The 18,913-nt window shown below is 40.5% G+C and overlaps 2 protein-coding genes across 3 annotated transcripts in view; one reads left to right on the forward strand and one right to left on the reverse strand.

The window, feature by feature from the left end:
• Fbxl13 (F-box and leucine rich repeat protein 13) overlaps nucleotides 1–9,764 on the forward strand; it is a 255,421-nt gene extending 245,657 nt beyond the window's left edge. Inside the window, exons 20-21 of the mRNA XM_008830791.1 lie at nucleotides 2,880–3,043; nucleotides 9,515–9,764. Coding sequence (XP_008829013.1) covers nucleotides 2,880–3,043; nucleotides 9,515–9,764 — 414 coding nt within the window. The remainder of the gene's footprint in view (nucleotides 1–2,879; nucleotides 3,044–9,514) is intronic.
• Nucleotides 9,765–12,422: 2,658 nt separating this feature from the next.
• Fam185a (family with sequence similarity 185 member A) overlaps nucleotides 12,423–18,913 on the reverse strand; it is a 74,239-nt gene continuing 67,748 nt past the window's right edge. For both annotated transcript variants that reach the window (XM_029562354.1, XM_008830771.3), the window contains one exon: nucleotides 12,423–12,946. In XM_029562354.1, the coding sequence (XP_029418214.1) occupies nucleotides 12,834–12,946 (113 nt within the window). In that variant the 3' untranslated portion in view covers nucleotides 12,423–12,833. The remainder of the gene's footprint in view (nucleotides 12,947–18,913) is intronic.

The following is an 18,913-nucleotide window of genomic DNA, read 5'->3' on the forward strand; positions in this document are numbered from 1 at the left end:
CTCACATACATGCAGGCAACACACTCATACACATAAAAAATAAAAATAATAAATAAAATATTTTTAAATAATGCTTATCAGAAATGTTTCCAGGGCTTTGAGAGCACTGGGAGGGGAGTTAACAACACTTTTTGGTGCCTATTTTTAATTAGTCCCATTTTACAGATGGGGTATAAAGGGAGGACACTGAACACATGACTCATTGTTTAGTGAAGTGACTTGATTCCAGTTCCATTGACCTGCAGCATAAAGGGAGAAGAGAATTTGCAATTCTGGGATTCCCCAGCACAGTCTACTCTTTTGAACCATGCTTTTCTTTCTGCTTCTGGAAATTCTTCAGTTTCAACATGGCCATAAAGAATACCAGTCATGTTTCATAAGGGCTATAAAGAACTGATTAACGGATCTTTTTTTTTTTTAAACCATATATCAGTAAGCATGAGATGTCTGACATGCAATGTTGGCTAATGTATCACTCATCTGTTGCTATGTAACCAATCATTTCCCAAAGCAATGGCTTGACAACTCCTGTTGTATTTGTTCACATTTCCTCAGGTCGGCAGTTTGGGCTGGTATCCACTGAACTTCTGCTAGTGGCTGCGCCTGGGCGGCAGTCACCTGCTGGCCTCACTCAGACCCAGCTGGGTATAGGGGTCCTCAGCTGAGCAAGTATCCTTCCACAGGCTCCCTGAGCTGCTTCTAGGCCAGTAACACATTCTAAGAAGGCCAGGGGCTGGGGCGATGGGGAAGATGATGGTTGTGTTGTTTAGCATGTTGAGTATCTTTTTAAAATTCTCCAAACGGGGCTGGAGAGATGGCTCAGCAGTTAAGAACATTGGCTGTTCTTACAGAAGACCAGCCTTAGAATCCCACTACCCACATGGCAGCTAACAACTGTCTGTAACTGCAGTTCCAGGGGATTTGACAGCCTCTTCTGTACTCTGCGGGCATTGCATGACCTGGGTGCACTTACCTACATGCAGGCAATAATACATGCATACACATAAAATAAAATAAAAAATAAAATATTTATGTCATGTGGTGCACATGCCTTTTATCCCAGCCCTCGGGAGCATAGGCAGGCAGATTTCTTTGAGATCAAGGCCAGCCTGGTCTACATAGTGAATTCCAGGTGGGCTGGGACTATGGCATCCCTGTCAAAAATGCTATAGAGTGTTGAAAGTAGTTATGTTTTAGGGTAATAAATTTCTAATTATTTCTCTTTTGCTAGTTTTTACTCATTTTTAAATAATGTGCTTGCATTGCTTCTAAACTATGAAATAACTTCATTTAAAAATAACCCAAAAGATTTTTCCAAAGTCTCAAAGGGAGTCATGTTGGGAATAGCAATTTGCCTAGTGGGCTGGGGCAGGACCTAAGAGTTGGGAATGCAGCCAAATCCTCTCTGTCCCCAATTCCCAGCCCTGGAATCATAAATTCCCCAGACATCACCTCCCTATTCTACAGATGCAGGGCTCCTTTCCAGGTGTCCCCCAGTCAAGCAAACCCTCCCACTCTGAGCTCTATCTGCCTGGACTGTCCCATTATCTCATTGACCTTCCTTCCCACAATGCTGAGGGAATCCTTTTTTCAATGACATCAATCAGATCCATGGAGCATGGCAGAAATGTTTGCAGAATTTTTGTGAGAATCAGTTCCAATGCTGAACCTCAGTTTCAAGCATGTTCTGGAAACAGGGAATGCTTAGACAATGACAGCATCTGTTTTCCCCAAACTTAAAACGTGTCATTTCAAACCAAAGGGCTTTTCTGCATGATTCTCTTAACCACATGTTAAAAACCAACCAGCTGAGCCTTATGGTATATATTTTAATGTTTGTATATAAAGTAGGAAATTAAATACAGTTGGAAAAAATTCCTTTGGGGAGAGTAATCTAGTTTATTCTGCAGCATTTCAGCTCAGCTTAAATTCAAAAGGAAGACCCTGAGTTAGTGAAATAAACTAGAAATGGAGTGGAATCACCTCTGCAGAACATCGGGAGCGCTGGCCAGAACTTATCAGAGAGGGACATGCACTGCCTCTGTGGCTTCTGCCTTCCTTCCTCCCCTGCCTCACACTTTCTGCCCCCCCTTCCAGATCCAGACCACTCATCCTCACATACAGCATATCAGAGTGGCCAGACCTCACTGTAATCTGATCCTGTTTGCAGATTAACTTCAGGGGATATATATTTTGTGTGCATGTTTCCAAGCTGGTGACACTTTTCAAGTTTAATTTCAAGTTTAAACCAGATCCATCACTGTGGCATTTCCTAAGTTCTTCATGATTAGCTCTTAGGAATCATTAAAGAAATTTTGACATTTCTCATCCAAACCAGAGGATGCGTAAGTAAAACTCACAGCAAATCACAAATTATCTTGGTGTTACTTGAGGCAGCAATTTTACCATTCGGATTTGATTTGGAAATAAACCACAAACTTGGCCCATCAGAAGCTTAGTGAAACAAAATCTGCCAGGGTCTTGATCTGTTTGTTATGACCTGAATGGTTGACCTCCCTAACCTTCCCTGGACCTAACTATCCATGTAACAGTGTCATGAGGAGGGCATTTTGGAGGTAAATAGGTTCAGAAGAGGTGAGAAGAGGTCATGAGGGTGAAGCCGCAACTCTGGGGTTGGCTGTGTAAGAAGAGGCTGGGGCTCTCCTTTCATGTGAGACTATGGCAAGAGGCAGACTTCTGAAAACAGGAAGAAAGCACCTCACCAAGTATGCAGCCACTTTGATCTTGATCGTGGATGTCACAGGCTTCAGAACTATGAGAAATAAGTGTTTGATGCTTCAGCCACTCAGATTTAGATACTGTCCTCCTGTGGAACAGAGTTGTTGAATAACTACTACTTACTTTGGTCATATATTCAGGTTACTGACACGGGGTTGGAGATGTTATCGGCAAAATGCCATTATCTGCACATTCTGGATATCACTGGCTGTATCCTACTTACTGATCAAATCTTTCAAGACCTTCAGATAGGCTGCAAACAACTCCGGATCCTTAAGATGCGATACTGCAGGTCCATCTCCGTGTAAGTAGGCAGCTGGTCAGAAAAGGCCTTGAGAACTGCTTTCTGAGGCACCAAATCATGTGGCCGTGCCTTCCTGCTACATGGAGGCTTTCCCTTTCTATTTTGTCTAATTAAAGCAACATTTAAAGTTGTACAAAGGGATGAGCTCTTCTAAACCCAACATTGTGGTTTCATACTCCTTTCCCAGAAGCCCTTTACTTATTTAAGCACCTTCCTGTTGTGACTAAGCAGGTGTCCACAGTTAACTTGCCCCTTGCAGCTCATGTCTGGCTTTTCCTGTACTGTTCTTCTCTTAAAATGCAGCAAATTCAGTTCACTTCCCCGAGGGATTAAAAAAAATCTGATTAAATCAGCTCACAATTGTTTTTCCTATTTGCTGAGAGTGAAAATGTGCAAGCATTTTAACGGACAGGGCGGAGGACCCAGTAAAATGTTCAAACTGAGAATCCTCAGCTACTTTCTAAAGATCAGGCTCTTCATTGCACATTGGAAAAATTAATAGTAGGAATGAACATTATCAGTGTATAAAGTATATAATGTGGTCTAAGCATGTAGATTTCACAGAGGAACTTTTTTAATGAAGTGGTATAACATGAGCTAAACTGTAACCCTGGCCACTTGAGGCCTGAGGAAGAAAATGGTTTCTGGCTCAAGGCTGTGTGCAAAGTAAGAGAAGAGGAGGACAAGGAGGAGGGGGGCGGAAACAAACTGTCTCCGGTAAGAACATGCAGTGAGCCGCTCGATGTGGGTGCTAGGAGCTGAATTTGGGTCCTCTGCAAGAACAGTGCAGGACCTGAACTGCTGAACAATCTCTCCAGTCTCAAAAAACTTTAAAAACAATAACAATTATTATTATTACTATTATTGTGTGTGTGTGTGTGTGTGTGTGTGTGTGTGTGCGTATGACAGGGAGGCATATTTATGCCATGGGATGTGTGTGGAGGTCAGAGGACAACTTTGAGGGCTGAGCCATTTCATCAGCCCTCAGTTTCTAAATTTTTAAGTTTACCATTACTTTTCTTGGAAGGATGCCATGATAAATAATTCAGAAAACTTTGTTGGCATTAACCTGCTGGTCTGTTATCTTGGCAAAGTCCTGAATCATAGGAGACCCAGTCACTGTAAGGCTGCAAAAGGTCCCGATAGGGTGGCAGATAGCTAGCTCACAGGCTAAGGATTTTCTGACGGTAGGCAAGAAGTGGAGTAGGAGATAGTCTACATTAGCATTTAAAGTCCTTTAAAACTGGTCCCAGAGTTGCTATAAGATAGATTCAGATTTTCTGTTTCCCCCCGGATCACCCTGGTATATGACAGACCCAGAACTCAAAGAAGTCTTTCGATACAGTAGGCCAGTAGGCTGGAGGATGCTCTGGTACCTTGGCACTTGAGGCTAGGGAGTGGTTGGGCCTGAGATCTAGTGCTTTGCTTCCCTCCACTCTGGAAGCCTTGCTGCTGATGCTCAGGGACCCACTAATGTTTAATTTCAATGAAACTGCCTATGGGCAGAATGGCAACCAGTGCTTGCCACAAAGAGCTAGGGTAAGGGAGGCAGGAAGCCAAGAGGTGAGTAAACATAGAAACACACGCACCACTGTGCACCTCCCATGGCTGTGGATAAACACACAGCAAGCACACTGTGACTCTGTCCCCTATGCTGCCTCCAGTAGACCCTATCCACCCCATCTCCCTTGTCTATACTCTCAGCAGCATCAGCTTCTCTTTCCTTATGATTCTCAGTCTTCTACTACTTACTAATTGCTTTTACTCTCAGTTTTTTTGGAATCTAAAACTTAAAAGGAATCATAATGATCACTGAATTTACCCTGGCTTGTAGCTGATTGAGCTGTACAACCCAGTATTTACACATTCCCAAACCTAGCAATGAGAGTACTCAACCTCATAGCAACTATCCACAATGCTTCTCAATTGTTGCTTTTCTGAAACCAAAGGTAACATATAATTTGGTCAACTTGAAATCCTTTACTCTCTGAACAGGCATTTCCTTTCACACTGGTCAAGGCCACTGCTGTTTCCACCTGTAGTACTCCTGTATCACAGTCAATGTCAGCAGCCTTAGCACATTATAAACACCCCAACACTGCTGTGCACCAGAGAGGCAGGGGGGCAGGAGGACACTGGAAACTGGAACTTGAGAATACCTCTTCTAGACCAGCAAATAAGCAGAAGCCAAGTGAAAGGACTTCCACTCTTGATGTGAACTGCTAGAATTGCTTGTTTGAGAGATTTCAGGTACAAAGAAATGGAACAGCGTAGCATGCCCTTAAATAGCTCTCCTCCTCTTTCCTCCCTTTTCCCTCCCTCCTCTTCTTCCTCTTCCCCCCTTTCCCTCTCATTCTCCCTCCTCTTCTTTTTATTTCATTTTAAATATAACTCTGCTTCTCACAATTTCATTGCCTTACCTGAACTTATTAGCTCAGGCTGCCTCAAACTCATTAAGTAGCCCAGGTTGGCCTTAAATTCGTGATCCTTCTGCCTCCACCTCTTTAGTACTATGATTATAGGCTTGTGCTACCACACCTACCTAAGCTATTTTCTTTTTATTCAATGATTTATTGTTTTTATTTGTACAAGTGTTTTGATTGCTGGTATTTTTACTGGGATGTGTGTAGTTACCTACAATGGCTGGATGAAGGTGACAGAGCCATCATGTGGGTTTTGGGAATCAAATCCTGGGCTTTTGGAAGAACAGCAAATACCCTTAAACCCTGGCCTCTTCAGCTTCTTAACCTCTTTTTAAACTCTCTGGCCCCTAAAACTATCTTTCTTTTTAAATATTTTAAAATTTTATTCTTTTGTTTTGTGAGACATGCTGGCTGGGGTGGGCGGGTCTCTGTTCTCTCTTCCTCCATGGCTGCCGGGCGCTGGCGGTGACAGATCAGTGGGTCCGCGCCGCTGGCGAGTGCAGGCTCTGCAGGCGGCTGCAAGCTGCCGGGCGGGTTCCGCGCCAAGCTGCAGGGGGCTCTGCACCAAGCTGCGGGAGGCTTGGGCTAGCTGCGGGGGGCTCCCCTCAGCTCGTGGGTCATTGGCCACCGAGCCACGAGGGCGGGGAAGTGCAGGAATGGCAAACGCAGAATCGTTTGAGTGGGTGTTGATGGATTTCCTCCGGGAAGACTGCTCACAGGCTGGTCCCAGGCGCAGTGAAACACAACTCAGCTCCAGACACAGTGAAAACAGCCCAGTCAGATTCAGTGATACAGCTCCAATTTATTAGGGGGAAAACTAGAAGATTTATAGTGTGGAGGCAGTAGCAAAAGCCTCAGCTGATAGGTGCTCTGTAGTATGCTTTATTTACATGTGGCGGTGGGCTTCTATCTTTCAGGCTGTCAGACATGATTATTATATAGAAAAAACCTGGTAGTTTCTATGCCAGAGGTCATGTTTCAGGTAAGGCATCTGTGGCGGCCACTTCAAGGTGAGCCAGGAAGAGAGCAGGAGGTGCCCCGCTGAAAAGGGGAGTCTCTCCATCAAACGCCGAGCCCCTTAGGCTATCCGGACATGGAGAAACCCTAACAGCAGGGTTCCCCAACAGAGACAGAGTCTCCTTGTAGCCTCAGCTGGCCTAGAACTCACTATGGAGTCCAACCTGGCTTCCATCTCACAGAGATCCTCCTGTCTCTGCTGGGACCTTGCCTATTGTGAAAAGCACCACAACGAATGGGAGTATTCAAGTATTGTTGTATGCTGACTTTGATTCTTTGAGTTATATACTCAAGTTGTATAGCTGGATCATATGGGAGTTCTATTTGTAGTTCTTTGAGGAACTTCCATAGTGATTTCTACAGTGGCTGAACTAACATTCCCATCAACAGTGCATAAGGGTCTCTGGCCCCAGCTTTTGCTAGCATTTGTTTTAGTTTTCATGGTGACAGCCATTCTGACTGGGGTGAGATGGAATCTCAATGTAGTTTTGATCTGCATCTCCTTTGGCTAAGGATGTTGAATATTTGGAAGTATTTATTGGCTGTTTGTACTTCTTTTGAGAACTGCCTATTCAATCCATTTGCCCATTTACTGATTAGATTATTTGTTCTTTTGGTGTTTAATAGTCTGAGCTCTTTGTAGGTTCTGGGTATTATTTCCTTGTTAAACCGCTGACAAAGGTTTTTCCATTCTGTGGGCTGGGTCATTTCTTCTGCTGTGTAGCAGTCTTTTAATTTCATACAATCCCAGTTGTCAGTTTCTTTTTATTATGTCCTGGCTGTTGGATTTCTTTTCAGAAAGTCCTTGCCTATGGCTGTAACTTGAAGCATTTTCCCCAATTCCTCTAGCTGTTTCCAAGTTTCAGGTTTTACATTAAGGTCTTTAATCATTTGAATTGCTTTTTTTACTGGGCGAGAAATAAGGACCTAATTTCAATCTCCTACACCTGGATAACCAGTTTCCTCCACACCATTTGTTGAAGATGCTATCTTTTCTGCAATGTGTGCTTTTGGCACCTTTGATAACATCAGGATGGCTGTAGCTGCCTAGGTTTATTCCCGAGTCCTCTGTTTCACTGATCGATGTGCCTGCTTCTGTGTCAGTACCATGCTGTTGATTTTTGTTTGTTTTCCTATGGTATAATTTGAAATCAGGTACTGTAACACTTCCAGAATTGTTCTTTCTGCTCAGGGTTTTTTTGTCCTTTCCCAGTGAATTTTTGGATTTATTCTATTTTTTGTGAAGGATATCACTGGAATTTTGATGGGAATTGCACTGAACCTGTAGATTGCTTTCATTACTGTCACTTTTTTCACAATACTAATCATGCCAATCTATGAGCATGGGGGGGAGTGTCTTTCCATCTTTTAGTGTTTCTTCAATTTCTTTCTTGACTCTTTTAAAGTTTTCTTTGTAGACATCTTCCACCTACTTGGTTAGGTTTATTTGTTGGGGTTTTTTTTTGCTTTGGTTTGTTTTCAGCTATCATGAATGGGATTATTGGATTATTTCCCTGATTTATTTCTTAGAATGTCCTCAGTATATAAAAAAAGCTGATTTTTATGTGTTGCTTTTTGTAATCTGCTGTTTTACTGAAAGTGTATTAGATTTAAGAGGTTTCTGGAGGAGTCTTTAGGGTCTCAGTGATGACACTGTCCTCAAACAGATAATTTGAATTCTTCCTCCCCTCTTTGTATTCCTTTCATTTCTTTCTCTTGCTTTATTGCTTTGGGCTAAAAATTCAAACACTATACTCAGTAGCAGTGAGGACAGTAAGCACTCTCATCTCCTTCCTCACTTTAGAGGAAATGCTTTCATTTTTTTCTCATTTAGGTTTTTCATGTATAATCCTTATGTGGAGGTGTGCTGCTTCTGTCCTTAGGGCTTTTCAACCTTTTATCATGAACAGATATTGAACTTTGTCAAAGGCCATTTCTGCAGCAATTGAAACGATCATGTGATTTGTTTCTGCGTTTCATTATGTAATGTATTACTTTTATTAGCTTACATATGCTGAACCATACTTCTTGGAATGGAGCCAACTTGATCAGCATCTATGATCTTTTTAATGTGGTGCTGAATTTGACCTCAAGTATTCTGTTGAGAACTTTTGCATGTCTGTTCATCAGAGAAGATGTGAGTACTCTGTGTGTGGGTGTGTGTATCTTTTACCTCCTTATTTTTGCCTAAGACTTTAACATTATTTTTAATCATTTGGACCTGGACCTCTTTGAATCACAACCTTCTCAGAAAAATACATACTGGAGGCAAAACTACTTGGATTTCTAGAAAATTCATGGACCTTCCTGAAGTCTAACAGGGATCTGTGAACTCTGCTGAAGAGCTACTTTCTGGAGTATGGTCAGCCTTCAGAAGTTGGATGGTCAGCTATTAGCTCTGTAAAGAGTGGCTTTAGTGTTCCTACTTCATGGCTGTGCAGTTTCTTCACCCACTCACTGTGTCTCCTAAGTCTTGAATTGGCTTTCAGCCCTGAAGCCTGATTAATAGCAGTTTCCAAACTCTCCACAGCAAGAAGACAGAGCTTGGAATAGAATTCTAATAGGAATGACTTTTACAATATGGACACAATCTAACCTAAAGACTTTTACTTAACCTCGAAACCAAAAAGGTTATTCTTAATAATGTAAGCATACATCAAAGTGTTAGGAGCAGTGTGTTCTCATTGTCAACAATGAGAATAATTGAGAAGTCCCTGAAGTATTCTAGATTTGGGATTAAAGGGCAAGATTCTTTGATAAGGGTAGATTTACTTCCCCAAGTGATGTTGGAAATATTGCTTCACTAAAAGTATGATTGAAGATTGTCTCCAGAGCCAATTCCAAGAGACATCAGAAGGAACAAGTGGTTCTCAGAGTCTGAGTCTACTCTTGGCCTTAACTGCTAAGAATCAGGCTGTTTCCTGGCTTGGTAACACTGCAGAATTCAGCTTGCCATATTGCTTTCAACTCCATATTTGCTGTGCTAGGGATTACTTCCGGAACTCGCTAATGATAAGCTTTCTTATTACAGGGCAGCAGCTCACAGAATGTCGTCAGTAGTTCAGCAGCAGGAGTACAGCTCTGACAACCCTCCACAGTGGTTTGGCTATGATTCTGAAGGCAATCTTCTTACAGAGACTCAGAGTAAAATACAACTTAAAAATACCTCAGAACTGACAATCAAAGAGTCAGCCAGCAATGAAGAGGAAAGCCCAGCCCCCAGCCACAAACAGGAAAAACAAAAAAATCTAGAACTGGCAACTTTTCTTCATTTGATGTAACTAGTGTTAGTTTCCGGGTCTCAATAACAATGTAAAAAAGCAGTATACCTTCTGATTCTCATTTCAACGGCAGATGTCTTCTTTGTCTAATTAGCATCCCAAAGGTACCCTGGGTTTTATTTTTTATAGATATATTTATTTATTTTTATGTGTATGTGTGTGTCTGCATGAGCATATGTGCGCTATGTACATGCAGGAGCCTGCAGAGGCCAGAAAAGGGCATCAGATTCCTTGGAACTGGAGTTACAGAGGTTGTGAGCTGCCATGTGGGTGCTAGGAACCAAAGCTGGGTCTTCTACAAGTGCAGGAAGCCCTCTGAACCTCTGAGCCACTGCTCCAGCCCCAAATAAACCAAGGTTTGATGAGATGATCAGATCTAAGGTTACAGCAATGTAGAAAACAACCTGAGAGTCCTTTTTTTTTTTTTTTTTTTTAAATAAATCAGAGCTAAGGGTTCAACAATGTAGAAAAAAACCTGAGAGTTCTTTTTTTTTTTTTTTTTTTAAATAAGAAAAAGAGAAAAAGCTTTCCAGAAAAGAAAACAGGGACAGTCATGTACAACAGAGCCAGTGCCTGAGCCAAGGCGATGACTTTAAGAATCTGCAAAGCTTTATTATAAATGACCAGATATACATTTTCAAAGGAAAAAGGAAGCTTTCTTATAACTTCCAGACATTTAACAACAAAAGAGAGCTAATATCAATCTTATATCGACACAACATGAGCAAATTAAGGAGAAACAAGAACTGCTTGTGACCAGAAAGGGTGTTCCTGTAATGTCTTAGATCTTGCAAATCAAATTTGCACTATACAGGAATTAAAACTATGACACACCAAAAAAGACTTTTTCAATTTAACAATAACTTTATATTTAGACATTAATTTTAATATACTTTCATTCACAGATTTTTGCCATTATTTGATATTATAGGATCTGATGTTGATAGAGTCCAGCTGAAAGCACAGTTCTGTTTTGACTGCCACACGTAAGATCTATCACTATATCAGTGTTGTCTTTTCCCTATTTTCTCAATTACTTATCTCTTAAATGGGATTAATACCCATTTTTATTTATTATGGTGATACACATTTGAAATAAAGAATAAAAAGTTTGAAAGGGCCTCTACAAAGTATAGAGTATCTGTATCACATAAATCCCTTTTAGAATGTTCTCCCACTTTTTGGAAAGGTTAAAGGGAGTAGACAACAATGAAATCTGTTGAGTAGGACATTTTAAGATCTTAGCCAAAAAATATAAAATGACTACAAGAGTGAGATTTTAAACTAACTTTGTAGATTTGTGGCAGCTGCACGAAAGTTGACTTGAGAGGTCTGACCCCTGAGTGTTTTATGCATACAACTAGAAAGACATAAAAGAGGCAGCTGGCTTCTAAAGGATCAACATCTGCATGGGAAAGACCAGGCAAAGGAAACATACCCATCACACTGTCTAGAAACCCAGCAGGTTGTTTTATGGCCAAAGCTTGCTCCAAATTCTTAAGAACGTTTAAAAAATAAGATTGGGAGGCCCAATCTTAAGTTTATCTGAAGATAAACTTTAGAGCTACAGAAACTGGAAAAGTGAGCAATGCAGGAAGGGCACATGCGCAATTCCACTAATAATTTTAAATGTAGTTGTCTGGATTATACTCATGACCTTTCATGGCTGTTGTTAGCTAGTTTTATCAACTTTATTTTTACTCGTGAAAATATTTTTGTAATTGCATGAGAATAAAAAAAATATAAAATGGCCTCATTATCTCAGTTTCCTCTGCTTAATAGCTTAACACATGGATACCATACCACATCAAATATCCCAGCTGTGAAACTCTTTCAGTCTTGTATAAATTCTAATTTCATGAAGAGTAAATTTTAAGAAGACATTGAGATATCCCACAAAGTTGACTTTTTTCTTCACAAATAAGAAAGTAGAAAGAAAGTGCAGCAGTGGAATACTGAGTCAGTCACTCAGTAGCCATCTTGGTCACCTGACTGTCATACTAGGATTATAATGTTCAAGAAGCCTTTCTCTTAGCAATGGCTCCAAAGCGCAATCATAGTGATATTGATAACTGAAGCATGACAAAGAGAAACCACAAAGTGCTTTATGTGAAAAGGTAAAGGTTATCAACTTAGTAAGGTAACCAAAAATTTATATGCTGAGGCTGCTAGGATACACAATCAGGATGAATGTGTTGTGTGAGAAACTGTGAAGAAGGAGAAAGAAAAGTGTGCTACTTTTGTTATTTGCAACTAAAATTTGAAAGTTATAGCCACAGTGTATAAGGCCACAGTGCCTAACTGCTTAGTCAAGATGGAAAAGGCGGGCTGAAGAGATGGCCCAGAGGTTAAGAGCACTGACTGCTCTTGCAGAGGACAGGGTTTGATTCCCAGAGCCCACATAGCCGCTAACAACCATCTGTAACTCCAGTTCCAGGGGATCCAGCGCCCTCTTCTGACCTCTATGGGTATTGCATGACATGGACTTACATGCAGTCAATACACTCATACACATTAAAAATAAAATTAAAAGGGGCTGGAGAGATGGCTCAGCACTTAAGAACACTGACTGTTCTTGCAGAAGACCCGGGTTCGAATCCCAGCACCTACATGGCAGCTAACAACTGTCTGTAACTCCAGTTCCAGGGAATCTGACAGCCTCCCCTGTCTGCCATGGGCATTGCATGACATGGGTGCACATACCTACATACAAGCAATACACGCATACACATAAAAAATAATAAATGAAATATTAAAAAAATAAAATAAATTTAGAAAAGATGGAAAGGCATTAAATTTGTGTATAGAGGAGCTGATACTGTCTGTGGTTTTAGGCATCCACTGGAGGTCTTCAGACATATCTTGGGGACTTCTGTAACTTATAACAGATCAATGCAAAATGAATATAATAGTTAAGTACACATCTTGAAAAAAGCCCCCAGAAATAATTCACCAGTATTGATTCTCAAAGCTGTTGTTTTAACATTTACATGAACGCTGAAATAAACATTTTTATAGTCACAGATCGACAAGTCACTGTTAAAATCATCAATACAATGGAAGCCATTCTTACTCTTGCAGGTTCAGGGACTGAAACCAGCTTTGATGTCTAAAATTTACAGTGCTTTTGGGGGCAGCAGCATTTATCCATCTTTCATGTTTGCTTGCTTGGTTCATTAGTCCTGAAATACAAAATAGCACAGTTTGGTTTACAGAACAAGAGCAATATTCAATCACATAGATCTTACCAATATACCTCAAAAACCCAGAAACACCTTAGAATACCAGATACCTCAGTAAAGACAGTTTGAGCTGAGAAAGAGCTACAAGCAAGTTATGTGCATTTGTTCCTCTTTTCTTAGAATAACTGTGAGATGAAGCTATTTTATTTTCATTGTTTCCAAATGTAGGATTAAAAAAAACCCTTTCCCAATGCATAATTAACAAATTACTTATATTTGTTGTATGCAAAACAGTAATCTATGACGTGTAAATGTCTGGGAAACCATCTCCTTAAGATAAAAAGCAGATCCATCATGCCCACATTTCTTTACACCCTCTGTGATCTTTTATTCATACCCTAGTCCTACTAGTAGATTTTAGAATGTCCCCCAGAGGCCTATGTGCTAAAGGCTGTATTGCCAGCTTGCACTAGAGCAGGTAGTGGAAACTTGTAGAAGTGGGCCTGGGGAGAGTTCTCTTGGTTGACTGGGTCTTTTCACTTTTAGCCATGAGGTGAGCACCTCTGCTTCTTCACTTGATCCTTGCCATGATACGCTACTTCACAAGTCCAAAATTAACACACACAATTGATCAGGGACTGAAGCTTCCAAAACTGTGAGCCAAAATAACCTTTTTCTCTTTATAAGCTGATTATCTTCAGGTATTTGTTACAGTAGCAGAAAGCCAACTAACACATTTTCCCTGTAGAGGACCTAGCAATCAATGATCTTCTATTTCAAAGATTTACATACATGGAATTGTAAAGAAAAATCTGTCTTCTTTAACGCAGCATAATCATTTTGAAGCAGTATTATTTTCCTTTTCCAATCCAAGCACACAAGTCAGGGAGCATTTTCTTTTTCTATAAGTTTTTTCTTTGTTAGTACACTAAGATATTCTCAGCTGAGGGAAAGGTACTTTGTACTATCGGATCTTCATGCCATGTTTTTTCTAATACAAATTCTTCTCTTGTATCTCTTCCCTTGCCTTTGAGTCACAATTCTGAGTTTATCCTGAAACTCACTACACTTTCCCCAGAACATTCATGGTTGTGCAACACCACATTACAGCAACACCTGAACTAAAACAGACTGACTCTTAACATCCATCTCTTCTGAGAACTTGTTCCTTCAGACTTCTCCCAGAACTGTGCTCTTGAACAAAGGTCATGGTTTCTACTCAAAACATATAGCCAGCATGAAATGGGGATGGAAAAGCAGACTTTGTCTTATCAGGGAATTTTCCCTTTCTGACTCCTACTGACCCAAAGAATCACATACAACCACAAGCAGATGTTATCAATCTAATAGACCTGTCATTTACGACACAAATGGGATAATTCAGTGCTTTCAAAGGATATTCACTGCTTGCAGCACTTGATAGTTTCACACACCCCCCCACCTCTCTCTCTACTCTGGGTGAAGGGCAAAGAAGGGTCATAATGGATTAAAGCTACATGTGTTTGCTCTACTTGGACAGCCTGGTCTACAGAGTGAGTTCCAAGCCAGCTGGGGCTTATAGGGAGACCTCATCTCAAAAAAAGACCAAAAAAACAAAAACAAAAACAACCCCAAAACAAAACACCCCCCACAACAATGACAACAACAACAAAAAGCAAAAACCCTAAGATTAACTTTGGCTACAAGATTACAAGGTTAGGTTAGGTAAAAGTAATTTTCATATTGAATGACTTCCCCTGGAATTTTCTTTTTCTGCCTTTCTTGCTGTATTTTCAATATGATCAAGCTCCTGTTTCTCATTACTTTTGCTATAATGGTTTAAGTACCTCTTACTCCATTGGCCTGTGGGCATGTCTTTGGGGGCATTTTCCTCATTCTAAAAGCATTCTCCCCTTACCTCTAACTCTTCAATGAAGTTCAGCTTTATCAATTTTAAGCTGTTCTTTTTTTGTGCCTGTCCTGCATTTAGTTGGTCAGTATGTTGAGGTACCTTATACCCAGTGGTTTTTCTACTATAGAATTTCTTTTTCTAGTGATTCACATAAACATACAGGAAAGAACTGGAAATCCCGAACTTTTTATTGATGTTCAACACTATTTAGCACCAATAAATAAAGCATCAACAACAGAAGGTCTTTCCTGAATATCTGGACCTTTTTCCTTTTAAAAATTATTGTATGTGTATGAGTGTTTTGTCTACCTGGATGTAGGTATACCACATGTGTGCAATGCCCATGAAGGCCAGAAGAGGACACTGGATCCCTGGAACTAGAGTTACAGATGGCTAACTGCCATGTGGGTGCCAGGAACCAAAGCTGGGTCTTCTGCAAGTGCAGTAAGCTCTCTGAACTGCTGAGCCATCTCTCCAGCCCCTGGGCCTTTTTCTTAATATACAACTCATCAGTCTCCTCAGTTTTGATTATGGGTAGCTGGTCTACCCATTTCCTTCTGCTGCAGAAGAGGCCAAGCCCAGTGTTGCTGCTGGTAACACACAAATGAGTGATTTCAGCTTAGCAATACTCAGAAGATAGTGTGCAGGTTGGTTTTTGTCAACTAGAAACAAACTGGAGACACTTGGGAAGAAGGAACTCAACTGAAGAATTTCCTCCACTAGATTGGCCTGTGGGCATGTCTTTGGGGGCATTTTCTTGACTATTAACTGATGTAGGAGGGTACAACCCACAGTGGGCAGTACCACCCCTGGGCAGGTGGGCTTGGGCTGTAAGAGAGCTAGCTGAGCAAGTCAGCAGAAGCAAGCCAGTGAGCAGCATTCCTCCATGGTCTCTGCTTTAGTTCCTGCCTCCAGGTTCACGCCCTGGCTTCCTTCAAAGATAGACTGATCAGCAAATGATCATGCTGTAAGCTTATGGTTTATAAGCCATTTAACCCTTTCTTCCCCAAGCTGTTTTTGGTCATGGTGCTTACAGCAACAGAAAAGCGAACTGGGACAGAAATTTTACAAAATTTCATTTAGGTGCTTAGAAATAGTTTTCTCTATCTTGCCAGTAAGTACTTCGTTCTGAACTGCTGAGCCATCTCTCCAGCCCCTGGGCCTTTTTCTTAATATACAACTCATCAGTTGAAAACTATTGGTACTCTGGCCTGAATCTGTGGAGACTCTCTTCTAACTTGTAGTTTACAAATCCTTCTGATGAAAGTCTTGTAATCCATATTGAAACTTGGGGTTCCAAAATCTTGTTCCTTATTTAGGTCTCTTTGCCTTTAAAATGGAGACAATTTTTCTTTGACTAAAAAATGGAAAAATGAACACCCTATCCTTATGTGGTGTGCTTTCCAGTAAGTGAGAAGAAAAATTTTCTATAATGTGTTTAACTCTGTCATTTGCTCTCTAAAGCCCTACCCTAGATGTGCCCAAATAAATTGCCGAGTTCTTTCTAGTTAAAGCCAAACACACTTGATTTAATCAGTACTAGCTAATAGACCAGAACAAAGCTCTTAGTAATTTGAAGAAATTAATTCTCTTGTTTAAAAATAGAATTAAACAAACGGCATTGTTGCAGTGGTGGCACTTTTATCTTGGGGTCATCAACAGCTACCTAACTGGACTTAAAGCCCACTCAATGGAAGGAAACTCATTTGTAGTACTATAAACCTAGCTAAATACATACACCTGGAGAGGTCATAGAGCTTAGAGGAAAACCCCAAGGCTGTCATGTCCCTAGACAAATGTAATTTCTTCCTATGTACATAATATGGATCCTTAAAAAGCTTTCCAAAGAAGCTTCTTTTTCAAAAGACAGATTATTACAGAGTTCCACAACTGGTCACACACAGAGATTGTGAATTGCCCAAATATAAGTGGCACATCTATGATGCAACCTCTACACCTAAGGCTCATGGAACACAGGACAGGGGATGAAGAGAACACTGATGCATCTTTCAATTCTCATCAATGAAGCTCCCTTATGCAATGAGGGGTCAGGAACACAAAATGTCACAAATGGCCAAAACATAGGGAATAAGAGTCTACAGAGTGTGGGTTCTTGGACAGGACTCCTATATTAACCTCTGCCCACCCAGGGCTCAGGGACCATTGTGGAAGAGGGGGTGGAAAGGTCTTAAGAGCCAGAGAGGAGGTACATGATCATGTGGAAATAAAAGTCCTACAGGCTCCTGGGATTCTTCCCATATGAACCTACAAGTAATGGTGTCAGCATGCACAGGACCCAAGCAAATTCAAGCAAACAAAAACCTAGCACAGAACTGTGGAAATGGACAGCAGGCCCCAATCTTACTCAAAGAATTATTGGCAACTGATTACTCCTGGGCAAGAAAGAGCTGATCTTATTAAGGGAAGGACTCTAGATAGACTGACTAGAACTCAGTGAATGAACCTGCACTGAGAAACATCTGGGGACACTAACTTGACATGATAGGTTTTAACACAAATGACAGAATGTATGAATTCCAGTGGCGGGGGCTATGGGAAGGGCAGTGGGGAAGGGGGTATAAATTAATTGTTCTGTATGAAATACACAAAAATTCAATAAAAAATTTAAGAAAATAAATAAAAATAAGAATAAAAAAATAAAAATAGGATTAAAGTCTTTCTTAGAAAAATGAATTCCTTCCTTCCTTCCTCCCACCCAATACCTAACCTGCTCTGGATTGTTTACATTTGTTACAGGGCCACACTTCTTTGCTGCCTTATGCAGCAGACGAAACTTTGGCTTATCACAGATGGAGGAGTCCCCCTTTCATATCAGAAATGCTGCTGACCAACTATACTGTCAGAAGCACCATAGCAGTATGTTAGGGAAGTTCAAAGACATAAACAGACAATTCCATAACAAAACTTAGCAGCTGGCTAGGAAATAAATTACGCATTTAGGAAGTAACATGCAAGTAATTACTCCGAAGTTTTACTATTTTTAACATATGCATTTCATAATCAAAACCTCTAACAACACATACATTCTACTCCAAAGTACTAATATTTTAATTCTGTCAGCATTAACTATTTGTAGTCTTCTCTTAAAAAAAATTGCAACTCAGGCCAGGCGTGGTGGCACACGCCTTTAATCCCAGCACTCCGGAGGCAGAGGCAGGAGGATCTCTGTGAGTTCAAGGCCAGCCTGGTCTACATAGTGAGTTCCAGGACAGCTGGGGCTACAGGGAGACCCTGTCTCAAAAAGACCAAAAAAAAAAAAAAAAAAGCAACTCAACGCCAGGTACGGTGGCCCATACTTTTAGTCCAGGCACTTGGGAGGCAGACAAGGTAGATCTCTATAAGATCAAGGCCAACCTGGTCTATATAGGGAACTCCAGGCCAGCTGGAGCTACAGGGCAATCCTGTCTCAAAAAGATCCCCCTCACCAAAAAAAAGGTAACTCAAATTATTTTAAGAAGCTAAGTAAGCTCGATAAATTCATTGGTTCCCCAGTAAAACTTTAATCAAACATTCGCTTGACACTAGAACCTTAAAAGGGAATAAGCATTGCTTAGCATCCCCAGGAAAAGAAGTCTCAAAACAGATGGAAAATTTATTTGTTAATGCTATTATATCTCATAATAACTAAAAAAAAAAAAAAAAGAAAGAAAAAAAGGAAGAAAATGTAAAAGATATGTAAAAGAGAATGTAAAAGATGTTAAAAGGATATGGGACTAGAGATATTTTCCAAAATGGAAAAAATGAGAAAGCCTAAGCAAGTGTTGAAGGTCTGTTTAGGTTTGTTATGATATATAAAGGATGAGACAAAAATAATATACACATAATCTTAAAATTTCTAAGGTCATAGTTTAGTCAACTAGCTTAAGGAACAAAATATATATCTGGTCAAGGTTTATCTGAAAATATTTGTTTTTTTACGCAAGCTTTATGTACATAGCACATGATAATTAAAAGTACCAGACTGGTGGAACTAACCTTCTTGGATGTCTAACAGCCATACTTTGAGGCTTATACTAATTTGGTCAGAGGGACATAAAGGACAGTTTTTGCTCCTT

This window comes from Nannospalax galili, unplaced genomic scaffold (assembly GCF_000622305.1).
Source record: "Nannospalax galili isolate Female #2095 unplaced genomic scaffold, S.galili_v1.0 scaffold312, whole genome shotgun sequence".
In the NCBI taxonomy this organism is placed as follows: Eukaryota; Metazoa; Chordata; class Mammalia; order Rodentia; family Spalacidae; genus Nannospalax; species Nannospalax galili.